Raw genomic sequence first — 13,316 nt, 5'->3', positions numbered from 1 at the left:
CAGGGTGGCTTTCTTTGTGACCGTATTAATCACACGCACGGCTGCAAAGGCAGCGGAATTGGATTCCACTCTCAAAACCTCCTTTACAATTTCATCCCATTGAAAAATGTTGGTCCACTACCCCCGTAATAACTGTAGCGTCTGTTGGAAGGAGAGGACAAAGATGCAGCGTGGTACATGTTGATGATTTTATTTAAACTGAACACTGAAATAACAAAAATAACAAAGAGAACAAACGAAACAGTTCTGTCTGGTGCAGACACAAAAACAGAAAACAACTACCCACAAAACACAGGTGGGAAAAGGCTACCTAAGTATGGTTCTCAATCAGAGACAACGATAGACAGCTGCCTCTGATTGAGAACCACACCCAGCCAAACACACAGAAATAGAAAACATAGAATACAAAACATAGAATGCCCACCCCAACTCACACCCTGACCAAACCAAAATAGAGACATAAAAAGGATATCTAAGGTCAGGGCGTGACAGTACGCCCCCCCCCCCCCCAAAGGTGCGGACTCCGGCCGCAAAACCTAAACCTATAGGGGAGGGTCTGGGTGGGAATCTATCCGCGGTGGCGGCTCTGGTGCGGGACGTGGACCCCGCTCCACCTTAGGCTTGGCCCACTTAGGTGGCTCCTCTGAAGCGGGGACCCTCGCCGCCGACCCCGGACTGGGGACCCTCGCAGCGGGCCCTGGACAGGAGGGCGACTCTGGCAGCTCCGGACAGGAGGGCGACTCTGGCAGCTCCGGACAGGAGGGCGACTCTGGCAGCTCCGGACAGGAGGGCGACTCTGGCAGCTCCGGACAGGAGGGCGACTCTGGCAGCTCCGGACAGGAGGGCGACTCTGGCAGCTCCGGACAGGAGGGCGACTCTGGCAGCTCCGGACAGGAGGGCGACTCTGGCAGCTCCGGACAGGAGGGCGACTCTGGCAGCTCCGGACAGGAGGGCGACTCTGGCAGCTCCGGACAGGAGGGCGACTCTGGCAGCTCCGGACAGGAGGGCGACTCTGGCAGCTCCGGACAGGAGGGCGACCCTGGCAGCTCCGGACAGGAGGGCGACCCTGGCAGCTCCGGACAGGCGGAGGCACAGGACTCACCAGGCTGGGGAGACACACAGGAGACCTGGCTCTGGGAGCAGGCACAGGACTCACCAGGCTGGGGGGACCTGCTGGAGGCCTGGTCCGTGGAGGAGGCACGGGATAGACCGGGCTGTGGGGGAGCACTGGAGATCTGGTGCGTAGCCTTGGCACCACTCTTCCAGGTTGAATGCCCAGTCTAGCCTGGCACGTGCAGGGAGCTGGAACAGGCCGCACTGGGTTCTCCTGGCGAACTGGGGAAACCGTGCTTAGAGCCGGCGCAGGATATCCTGGCCCGAGGAGACGCACTGGAGGTCTGGAGAGCAGGGCTGGCACAATCCGTCCTGGCTGGGTCCTCACCCTAGCCCGGTAGATGCGGGGAGCTGGGATGTAGCACACCGGGCTAAGAACACGTACTGGAGACACCGTGCGCTCCACCACCTAACACGGTGCCTGACCAGTACAACGCCCGCCACGGTAAGCACGGGGAGTTGGCTCAGGTCTCCAACCTGACTCTGCCACACTCCCCGTGTCTCTCGGGCTTCCTTGCCAGCCGTGTTCCCTCAAAATGCTGGTTCCCTTTTCCTGTAATCCCTTCCAGCCAGGATCTCCTCCCATGTGTAGGATCCCTTGCCGTCCAGGATGTCCTCCCATGTCCAGTCCTCTCTTCCACACTGCTTGGTCCTTTGGTGGTGGGTAGTTCTGTAACGGCTGTTCGAAGGAGAGGACCAAGATGCCGCGTGGTACGTGTTCATGATTTTTTTTAACTGAACACTGAAATAACAAAGATAACAAAGAGAACGAACGAAACCGAAACAGTTCTGTCTGGTGCAGACACAAAAACAGAAAACAACTACCCACAAAACACACGTGGGAAAAGGCCTAAGAAAAGGCCTAAGTATGGTTCTCAATCAGAGACAACGATAGACTCTGATTGAGAACCACACCCGGGCCAAACACACAGAAATAGAAAACATAGAACACCAAACATAGAATGCCCACCCCAACTCACACCCTGACCAAACCAAAATAGAGACATAAAAAGGATCTCTAAGGTCAGGGACAATACCCATTTTGATAACAGGTTTCAAACCTGCCATCAAAGCATACCTACACATTTTATCAACATACTCACATCCCCACGCTGTGTTGGAATACCCATACATACCGGCCATATTCAACGGGTGTTGAGCGTTCCTAAATTCATCAGTTATTCTGCGAATTTACAAAGCAGTCGATTTAACAATGTCCATTGAGAATGCACAACGACTATACCATTTAGCTAAGCTAAGAATGATGTGAATAATCAAGTCAATAACCATTGGGTAGTTAGATAGCATATAGTTAATATACTGGCAAGTTCAATGTATTAGTAGCCAACTAACGTTAGATAGCTAGCTAACATATATTACCAGTACATACTGCTGTAATGATACACTAAATGGTTCATAGGGATAGCTTAACTAACAAATTGTCAGTACAAATTGTCATGTATAACGTACTGTAACTTATTTGAAAAGTCACTTTTTATTTTTACTTTTCCAAAGGGGAAAGTCTACAAACCTTTATCCACTCTATTTATCACTGATTCTAGTTTTGGGAACAGAAAACTCAAATCAAATCTTAAATTGATGAGAACATTTGCAGAATGTAGTGAGTGGAAGCCCACCGGCGGGCAGTGGGAGAAGATGGAACGAGATGGATTTTGGCAGACCATAAATGCCAGCGGAATGCTAAAGAACATTAGCCATATCAACAACTGAAAATCATTTAGCTGATGTTGGCACAGCACATAGAATCGTAATGGGGTTCGGTACAACAGCAGTCCTTGCATAAACTGCATCGTTAACAGGTCTGAGATCTTTAACAAAACGAGAGTCTGGACAAGGCACAATAGCTTCTCTTTCTATATCTGTCTTAGCTACCGAAACATGTGGCACCCTCAACTAAATAAATACAACAAAGCCTGTTCTTTAGTCAATTTCACACTCAGAGCACAAAATTGAGGCCCACTATACATGGGGGCTGCACAGTAAGCTCTTTGGGCTGTCACTGCACAGTAAGCTCTCTTGGGGTATGGTCCCTGTCAGCCAATTCTGTTCATATTATACATCTCTTGTCAATGGTGAGAAATTTGCGGTGCAATGTAAGCCGGTCTGTAACTGCGAGCAGTTGAGAAAATGTGTCTATAGGGTCATAATGTGACCCATCAATATCCTGTATGTCCTATGCATAGTACCAATCGCATGTAATCCCCAATTTACAGAGAAGATCTCTTCCTGACCAATTTACAGGACAACATGCAGAAGAAATCATTTGACGTTTTATGCATGTGTTATCAACTTTAACAGGTAGGGGCATCGTGAGCAACTCTTTCATAGTCAATCCCGAGGCTCCCACAGCGGTGACTGATTCATTTGACATGGGAGGTTTGGACATAGATTTAGAATTTATGACAGACATTGCAGCGCCAGTTTCTACTAGAAAATCGATTGACTCCCCATTGACAAAGAGACGAACCATCAGCTCCTCATGGGGGTTTAAAAAAATCTTTAATTGCTGTCCAAGAGTGTCAACTGTCTCTTCCTCACGTCAGTCCATATGTGGGTTGTAGAGAGTTGTTTTCAGTGGAGGTCTGGTTTTCCTAACTCACCCCCACGCGGCCCTCTGTTTGGTAGATTCATTTCGACATGTTCATGCGAAACATCCCTCCTTTCCGCCATTGTAACAAGCAAAGTTCCTACCCTGTAGTGGGTGGTTGTCATCCAGCCCATCCGTCAGCACTGGCTCCCCCTCCCCTTCTCTACCCCTTTCTCTTCCCCTCTGTCCATCATTTGGAGTAGCTCCCTGAGCCTGCCACTGCTGGCCCCATCAATGATTTTAAAAAACAGAGTCAATGTAGGCGGTGTACGGAACAGATTTCCACTGCTCATGGGCCAGAGTGGTACCAGTGGAGATTTTAGCATGTAAATCTTGGTGGGGCAAGGAAAATAAATAATAATAATTGGGATGCATGCCAGCAGAACTGCACAACACAACACTAAACAATACATTAATTGCACTTTAACAGATGCCCACAAACTGGTAGGGCCTACATAAAGCTGTCCTAACAGCAGTCCCAACATCTTACCACTGCTATATCTGGCGGAGCCTTGTCTGGCAGCGAAACAGTTAATTCAGCCTCATTTACTGCCTTTTCAAAAAACATAGCTGATATGGCTGACTTGCTTAAACAAATGTGGTTTCCAATTGCGATGTACAAATGATGGCAAAATGGGACAACAAGCGGATAAGAGGCAATCCGTAATTTCAAGTAAGACATCAATGAGCGAGCTAGGACAGAAGTAGTCTATGTAACTATTTGTTAAGCACTTTTGAAATGTACAGTGACAGAATTCAGAACATGGGCTCTTCTTACAGTGTTCTTCCTGTACACCAAGTCAGAACCGTAGGATAAATAAATTAGGCATATAAGCAGACAATGAAAGCTTTACAACATTTGATGATTACATTTCTCTAATACAGGTTATTGGTTATATGTGCACCACCAAGTCAACAGTAAGCGAAATTAAGAGGGGTAAATAGACCAAATTATTAGGGTGAGGCAAATGGGCTACTAACAGCTTACTACACAACATACACAGTATTACTTTCTTAGCTACAGTATACATATCTCCCTGGCATATTACATCATTTCAGCAGCATACAAGACATTTTTGGACTCACCTTGTGGTGCTCACTTGAACAGGAAAGTGGAAAGGCAGTCCTTCATGGGCAAATTTTGTCATCAAAGTCTGGCAATCTCTGGATTTATGGTGTTTTCAAGAGAACTGGAAACTCTGAAAAAAACATGGTTGAATCATGATGACGTCATTGATCTTCAAGTCATAGTTCTAGAAAGAGGCCCAAGTTCCCAACTTACAATTCCGAGTTGGATGACTGTTCAACACACATTTCCCAGATGGAGTTCATTTTTTCCGGAATTCCCAGTTGTCTCTGAAGTCAAGCACATATCATGCTCCATTGACAGCATGGCCAATGTTGAACGTTTATTATTTTAAACTTGGAAAAGAGACACAATCCCAGATTTGGGACCATACAGCCACTCCACTGAATAGCAGGCTAGTGATTGTTTTGCAATGCTTGCAGTTAGCCACTGTCACTGATTCTTTCCAAACCACTCATTGTTGAATTAGCGATTTCCAACTTGTTGTGTAATGTTATTGTCCAATGGCTGATGAGCACCGATACGTTTTATCTATCATTTCTCATCATTAATTCTCTTCATAAGACAAGGATTAAAAATTATTTTACAGTCCAATCAAAGCTACTGTAGATATAACGTGATTTGATGTCATTTTATCTGTGGCAAATAGCCTTGAGCAAAACAACAGTGTTTAATTAAGAACGTCTTCCTTCTTATAATTAAAATTAGATCATTTTTAAATTTTTTATTATTCTATGTCATTTTACATTTTATACCCACATGGAAGTTATGCAAATTTCCCATGTAGGTTTACATTTATAGCTGGTTTCAAAATCTTACCAGTACACTGATTAATACATTTTCTTTAAAAAAAAAAATGTTTTACCTGCAGGAATATATATATTTTTCTATCTCAGGATTGTGCCCTGGGATCACATAACTCGTAACCCTGTCATATCCTCCCATGGTCACTTCTCTGCTTCAATAGAGAAACAACCTCTGTCCCTGACCAGGTTACTTCTGTTTCAACAAAAAATATCCCATTTGGAGATGTCCATGCTCTTACAGGATCACCCTGCATCAACAGCCTAACCTGTTGAAACGGGTTACGGGGCTGGCAGGATTCCACAAAGATCCACAGGTCTTGTCAGTGGCTCTTCACTAAGAGGCTAGTACAATCAGTCTTCACAAGCAGTTTTAATTCTCAATGTATCTCAATGGCACAGCACACAGGTGAAAGCACAATTACTAGTATAAAAAGAGTCACAAGCAAAGTGTACACAATACTACAAAGCATGAATATACATTTAGCAAACACTTACATTTAACCTGCGAATTAACACAGTATCAAAACACTAGAAGGACCTTACTGGTGGTCTCTAAGACCACACAGCTACCTAACAAATTGAAGTCAAGATTACAGATGGCAAGAAATGCACTGCCATTGTTATGTTCCTAGCCAGTAGGTGGCGACATACACTCAATTGTGCGAACAGCAATATATTGTTGAAGAAGAAGGTGATGGCGCATTTAAGCCCTGAACAATGCCTGACAGGCAGCGCTCTCGCCCAGGCTGCGCGGCGCCCCCAAGACCACAGCCAATTCAAGGAACATAGCAACTAACTTGGCTAATCTTGTGAGCTAGCTAGTTAACTAGGTGGTCTTGCTGTCTATGGTATCTAGGCAGAATCCTGACTTATCAGCCTCTGAAGCTGCTATTGAATCTGATCAATTTCTAAGGCTGAAATTGAATCTGATCAGGAATGGAGCTCACTTACTCTGTAAATGTAATCCACAACATATGAACTGTCTCTTATAATTATACACAAATCAGTTATGCAAGCTAACAACCAGTACAGATAACAAGCTAGTTTGCTAACAAGACTACATAGCTAACTAGTTATCTCGTTTGCTTACAAGACTAGCTGAGTTAGCTATAGTGTTACTTGCATGCGATTTGCTGTGTTCTTGGGGGCGGCACGCAGCGTAGGAGACAGGGCTGCCTGCCGGGCATCGTTCAGGGCTTAAATGCCCACAAGCATGGGTGTGTAGGGCAGACTAAACATCCGAGAATACAAAGAAAGAGGCATCATGGCCGAAATATCTCTGTATCTCACCAACGTGAATGTGTCTTTGGGCCAAACGATGGACGCAGAGAAGGTAGGCTCGGCAGGTCAAGATGATGAAAAGTGTTTATTATCGGTCCTTTATATTTCGGTGTTTTCAGACCAGCTGGCTAGCGTTAGCTAGTTAACGTTACTACAATTCAGTGCATCTATGTTTTCGTGCCTGTCATCGTCTCATGCTGACGCTTAAAACGTAGGCCATACTACGGGTAGGCCTATGTAAAATTCGGACATTGATAAACATAGAAATGGTTGATTATCTAATTGTGTGTAAGCAGCAGCCTGTCATCAACAAGGTGTGTGTGTGTGTGTGTGTGTGTGTGTGTGTGTGTGTGTGTGTGTGTGTGTGTGTGTGTATGTATATATGTATGTATGTATGTATGTATGTATGTATATATGTATGTATGTATGTATGTATGTATGTATGTATGTGTGTATGTGTCCGTGTCCCAGATCCCCAGCACAGGGAAGGACTTTGAGAGTGTCGAGCTGGGAGACCTGGAGAAGGGGGATCAGAAAGAAGAGAAAGCCCCACGAAGGATCATCCATTTCTCTAGTGGAGAAACCATGGAAGAATACAGTACAGACGAGGAGGAGGAGGGGGAGGACAAGGAACCAGAGAAGAAGGACCTACTGTCCCCCCCTGTCGATGCGGTGAGGGTGTGTAGTGTGTTAAATAGAAGTGTGTGTGTGTGTGTGTGCGTGTTTTTAGTTTGTGTATTTTACTGAAATTTACGATTAACGTCTGTACTTCCTATAATATGTGTTCCAAAACCTGGTAATAACCCACGTTTGTGTGTCAGAACAAGCTGACCTGGGGCCCATACTTCTGGTTCCATATGTGGAGAGCAGCTACCTCCACTGTTTCAGGTGGGTGCCTGATATGAGACAATATGTATTATAAACCTCTAGGGTTGATGGCCTTCTCCTGCCGTACACTACCTTGATACTGCCTTGAATACTATGCTGTTGGTAAAACTCCAGAATGTGTATTTCAGCTTGTGACTACCTCGGGGAGAGGATGGCCTCGCTCTTTGGAATCACATCGGCCAAATACCAGTACGCCATCGACGAGTATTACAGGATGAGGAAAGAGGTATGTACACAACAAGCAGATGAGGGCCATCACTAAGAGGGCTTACGTCTTGGAAGGGATGCCTAAAGTGTATAGAATTATAGAAGGGCATAGATTCTTTGCATGTGTCTATAAGAGTGTTGTTGTAACAGTAACCTAATCCCCAGGCTAAATTGCTACTGCATATAGAGCCTGGAAACACTGTGCAACAAGTGGGAATTGAAAGGGTGGGAGAGCGAGCCTGCTGCAGGTATATTAGATGGGACATTGAAAAATGCTAATTTTTTTATTTATTTATTTTACCTTTATTTAACCAGGTAGGCAAGTTGAGAACAAGTTCTCATTTACAATTGCGACCTGGCCAAGATAAAGCAAAGCAGTTCGACAGATAAAACGACACAGAGTTACACATGGAGTAAAAACAAACATACAGTCAATAATGCAGTATAAACAAGTCTATATACAATGTGAGGTGAGAAGGGAGGTAAAGGCAAAAAAGGCCATGATGGCAAAGTAAATACAATATAGCAAGTAAAATACTGGAATGGTAGTTTTGCAATGGAAGAATGTGCAAAGTAGAAATAAAAAATAATGGGGTGCAAAGGAGCAAAATAAATAAATAAATTAAAATTAAATACAGTTGGGAAAGAGGTAGTTGTTTGGGCTAAATTATAGGTGGGCTATGTACAGGTGCAGTAATCTGTGAGCTGCTCTGACAGTTGGTGCTTAAAGCTAGTGAGGGAGATAAGTGTTTCCAGTTTCAGAGATTTTTGTAGTTCGTTCCAGTCATTGGCAGCAGAGAACTGGAAGGAGAGGCGGCCAAAGAAAGAATTGGTTTTGGGGGTGACTAGAGAGATATACCTGCTGGAGCGTGTGCTACAGGTGGGAGATGCTATGGTGACCAGCGAGCTGAGATAAGGGGGGACTTTACCTAGCAGGGTCTTGTAGATGACATGGAGCCAGTGGGTTTGGCGACGAGTATGAAGCGAGGGCCAGCCAACGAGAGCGTACAGGTCGCAATGGTGGGTAGTATATGGGGCTTTGGTGATAAAACGGATTGCACTGTGATAGACTGCATCCAATTTGTTGAGTAGGGTATTGGAGGCTATTTTGTAAATGACATCGCCAAAGTCGAGGATTGGTATATAAAGAATACTAGTATAGAACAAGAAGGCCCTCACACTGTTAAAGCTCCCAATTCACCACTTTATTGGCTACGTTTCAAACTGAAACAGATCTTGGTCAGGTCAAAAACACTCTAGTATACTACGACAGTGGTATTCAAAATTGGTGTTGCCACCCGGGGGAATTGCAATGGGTTAAAAAAATATATATACAGTGGGGCAAAAAAGTATTTAGTCAGCCACCAATTGTGCAAGTTCTCCCACTTAAAAAGATGAGAGGCCTGTAATTCTCATCATAGGTACACTTCAACTATGACAGACAAAATGAGGGGAAAAAATCCAGAAAATCACATTGTAGGATTTTTTTATGAATTTATTTGCAAATTATGGTGGAAAATAAGTATTTGGTCATAGCCTTATTCTATAAGGGATTTAATATTTTTTTTTACCTTATCAAACTACACACAATAGCCCATATTGACAAAAAAAAACTGAAATATACAATATTCGTAAGTATTCAGCCCCTTTACTCAGTACTTTGTTGAAGCACCTTTGGCAGTGATTACAACTTCAAGTCTTCTTGAGTATGACGCTACAAGCTTGGCACACCTGTATTTGGAGAGTTTCTCCCATTCTTCTCTGCAGATCCTCTCAAGCTCTATCAGGTTGAATGTGGTGCATCGCTGACAGCTATCTCACCAGAGATGTTCTCTCGGGTTCAAGTCCGGGCTCTGGCTGGGCCACTCAAGGACATTCAGAGACTTGTCCCAAAGCCACTCCTGCGTTGTCTTGGCTGGGTGCTTAGGGTCGTTATCCTGTTGGAAGGTGAACCTTCACCCCAGTCTGAGGTCCTGAGTGCTCTGGAGCAGGTTTTCATCGAGGATCTCTGTAATTTGCTCTGTTTATCTTTCCCTCGATCCTGACTAGTCTCCCAGTACCTGCTGCTGAGATACATCCCCACTGCATGATGATGCTGCCACCACCATGCTTCACCGTAGGGATGGTGCCAGATTTCCTCTTGGCATTGAGGCCAAAGAGTTCCATCTTGGTTTCATCAGACAAGAGAATCATGGTCTGAGAGTCCTTTACGTGTCTTTTGGCAACCTCCAAGCGGGCTGTCATGTGCCTGTTACTGAGGAGTGGCTTCCGTCTGGCCACTCTACCATAAAGGCCTGATTGGTGGAGTGCTACAGATATGGTTGTCCTTCTGGAAGGTTCTCCCATCTCGACAAAGAAACTCTGGAGCTCTGTCAGAGTGACCATCGGGTTCTTGGTCACCTCCCTGACCAAGGCCCTTCTCCCCCGATTGCTCAGTTTGGCCGGGTGGCCAGCTATAGGAAGAGTCTTGGTGGTTATAAACTTCTTCCATTTAAGAATGCAGGAGGCCACTGTGTTGTTGGGGACCTTCAATGCTGCAGACATGTTTTGGTAACCTTCCCCAGATCTGTGCCTCGACACAATTGTCTCGGAGCTCTACAGACAATTCCTTTGAAAAGAAATGGGGGTCCCCGCTGAAAAAGTTTGAATACCACTGCTCTGCGAGTATTACAGGATGAGGTAAGAGGTAGGCCTCTATACAGTTGTTTAAATCAGTATGAAAGTACTAGTCTCACGTTGATCACATCTGGCTGGGGTTTCAGTTATGAGATCACTAAGACGGAGCCACATTCACTTGAAATGGATGCCTAAAGGGCATTGATGGTTCACATGTTTGTTTATGTGCGTTCCATGAACAACTTCTTGTCTTTTCTTCGCAGAAGGAGGAGGAAGATGAGGACAACCGGTTATCAGAGGAGGCGGAGCAATACTTTGTCGAGAATCAGGACGAGGAGATCCATGGACCAATGACGGATCAGCCAGAGGGAACCGCTACCACCCCCCACTCCACGGACACCTATCAGGTTGAGAAAGAGGCCAAGGCCACGCCTAATGCCATCAGGGTCCCAGCCATTGTCACGACAACAACCTAACTAACTTCTGGAGAGATGATTATGTGTTGTCCATGTTTGTTTTGTTTTAATTTGTCAAGGGGGTGGAGGCGCTCTGGGGTCTGTCTCTCTGATAGTGCTGAACGATTAACAGAAATTTTGTGTGCACATTGCACAGTTTCTCTAGAGATAAATCAGATCCAGACTGAACTGTGTGATGTAGTACGGCGTTGTAGTTTCCAACAGGCCAATATTCTACATAGTTTAGCGTGTAAAATGTGGTAATTAACTATAATACCCATAATCCATTGCGCATCTACTTGTTCAGTCTGTTTCTTTTACTGCTTCTATGGAAGAGAGAAGAATGCGAGATTGTGAGGTGATCTAGAGAGCAGCTGTTGCTTTGCGGTGTATCTACCTGAAAATACATGATCTAAGTGATTTGATATTGGTAGGAATACATTTTAAGAACTACATTATTAAATAGTGATTTTGTCAAGCAGCAGCTCTATAGATATGACTTGGAATTGAATATAAATGAATCAAATAAAACAAATGTAATATACACAACTGAAATATTTGATTAAAGTCATGTGAATAAATGATGGTTAATAAGTATAATGGGCCGTCACTACCATCATGGTACTTTTATTAATAGTTGTATTCTGTGTTACAGCATTCAACCCACATAATGCATATTGCATTTAAAGTTTGCAAAAATTATTGAAACCGAAATTGAAAACCATGATTATTTTTGAATGATCGAACCGAAACAGAACCGACCTCATAACACTAATCGCTCAGCACTACTCTCTGAGCTCACATTTGGTTGTGGATATGAAGGAGCCATCTATAAACCTGGGAGCCAGACCTGCTACTGCTTTAGCCCACGCTTCTGTCATGTCATTAATACCAGACTACAAAGAACTATGACAACAAACCGTGAAGGACGATGACAGAGTAGCGACAAAGAAGTTAGTCGGTTGAAGCAGAAGCTGATCCGACTACCAGGCCTAGCCTTCAGTGATCCGACTACCAGGCCTAGCCTTCAGTGATCCGACTACCAGGCCTAGCCTTCAGTGATCCGACTACCAGGCCTAGCCTTCAGTGATCCGACTACCAGGCCTAGCCTTCAGTGATCCGACTACCAGGGCTAGCCTTCAGTGATCTGACTACCAGGCCTAGCCTTCAGTGGTCTGACTACCAGGCCTAGCCTTCAGTGATCTGACTACCAGGGCTAGCCTTCAGTGATCCAACTACCATGCCTAGCCTTCAGTGATCCGACTACCAGGGCTAGCCTTCAGTGGGCAGTGCCACTGTCCTTTCTGTAGTCCTATAGTACAGGCACAGTGTGGTACGGTAGTAGTACTGTGTCGTTTAACTATGTGTCTCCAGTGGCCTTACCCCTAACTGGAGGCTGGTCCTAACATTCCAACCTCGTGTCTATCTATCTGGTGCCTCTGAAGGGCTGTGTTTTTTTAACCTAAACCACAGAGCCAAGTAGTAGCCTAAACCTTAATGCACTCGAACACAGGAAGCCTTCCTCCTTTATACACTACTACTAGCATGCCACTCACTTTGTTTTAATTTCGACAACGTTTGTTTAAATACGTTGTTGAGCACTGATCTAAACATGGTGTGTTGTTTCCCTGTGTAGCATTACTGGCTTGTGGTCACTTGGTGACTTGTAATTTGGAACATCTTTTCAGGCTGTTGGTGTAGCTGAGATTTTGTAAAGGCAGTATAATCTGTCATATTTGTTTTTACTAGTCCATTGGCCTAATGCACAGTTGCCCTTGTTGTAAAGGAACTTTATGTTAAACTTTTATTTTGATATTCACATATTTATTATTATTTTTGTATTTTCTGAGCACTTTTTTACAACGTACTTTATGTAACAACACCTTGATAAACTGTTAATAAATATACTTAACTATGCTTTAACTACAGTATTTGCTCATCTGTCTGTCATGTTGGCCAGTCAGCTAGGATCTGTGGTGGATTCTCTCTGGCTCATGTGGTGGTACTGTGTCAGTGAGTGACACGTGATTGTCTTTATTGGTTAACAAAGACTTCTGTGTCCTTTTCTGGAACTGCTTGAGGTGACATTCTGTTGGCTAACCTCCCAATGCAGCCAATCCCAGGTCAGGTCAGTGTGTGGGCTTCTCTCTGTAGTCCAGAATGACCTACAGCTATGACCTCTGTCAACATTAAGAGATAGCTAGAAACCCATACACCGTGACCTGCTGATCTCCATTCACTTACCATAGAACATA

The 13,316-nt window shown here is 44.5% G+C and overlaps 1 protein-coding gene across 2 annotated transcripts; it reads left to right on the top strand.

Annotated features, from left to right (window-relative positions):
* The first annotated feature begins 6,626 nt into the window (after positions 1-6,626).
* On the top strand, positions 6,627-12,984 carry LOC109900593 (protein FAM177A1). 2 transcript variants are annotated; one of them, XM_020496290.2, is made up of 5 exons: positions 6,627-6,947; positions 7,367-7,567; positions 7,717-7,783; positions 7,912-8,009; positions 10,870-12,984. In XM_020496290.2, the coding sequence occupies exons 1-5, from the start codon at positions 6,879-6,881 to the stop codon at positions 11,080-11,082; spliced, it is 648 nt and encodes a 215-aa protein (XP_020351879.1). In that variant the 5' UTR covers positions 6,627-6,878; the 3' UTR covers positions 11,083-12,984. The 2 variants fall into 2 exon arrangements, with proteins under 2 accessions (XP_020351879.1, XP_020351878.1); XM_020496289.2 differs by having other exon boundaries at positions 6,630-6,947; positions 7,367-7,573.
* Positions 12,985-13,316: the final 332 nt, after the last annotated feature.

Source organism: Oncorhynchus kisutch, linkage group LG12 (assembly GCF_002021735.2).
Source record: "Oncorhynchus kisutch isolate 150728-3 linkage group LG12, Okis_V2, whole genome shotgun sequence".
In the NCBI taxonomy this organism is placed as follows: Eukaryota; Metazoa; Chordata; class Actinopteri; order Salmoniformes; family Salmonidae; genus Oncorhynchus; species Oncorhynchus kisutch.
The sequence above is the reverse complement of the archived record's forward strand: the minus strand, read 5'-3'. Positions and strand labels throughout refer to the sequence as shown.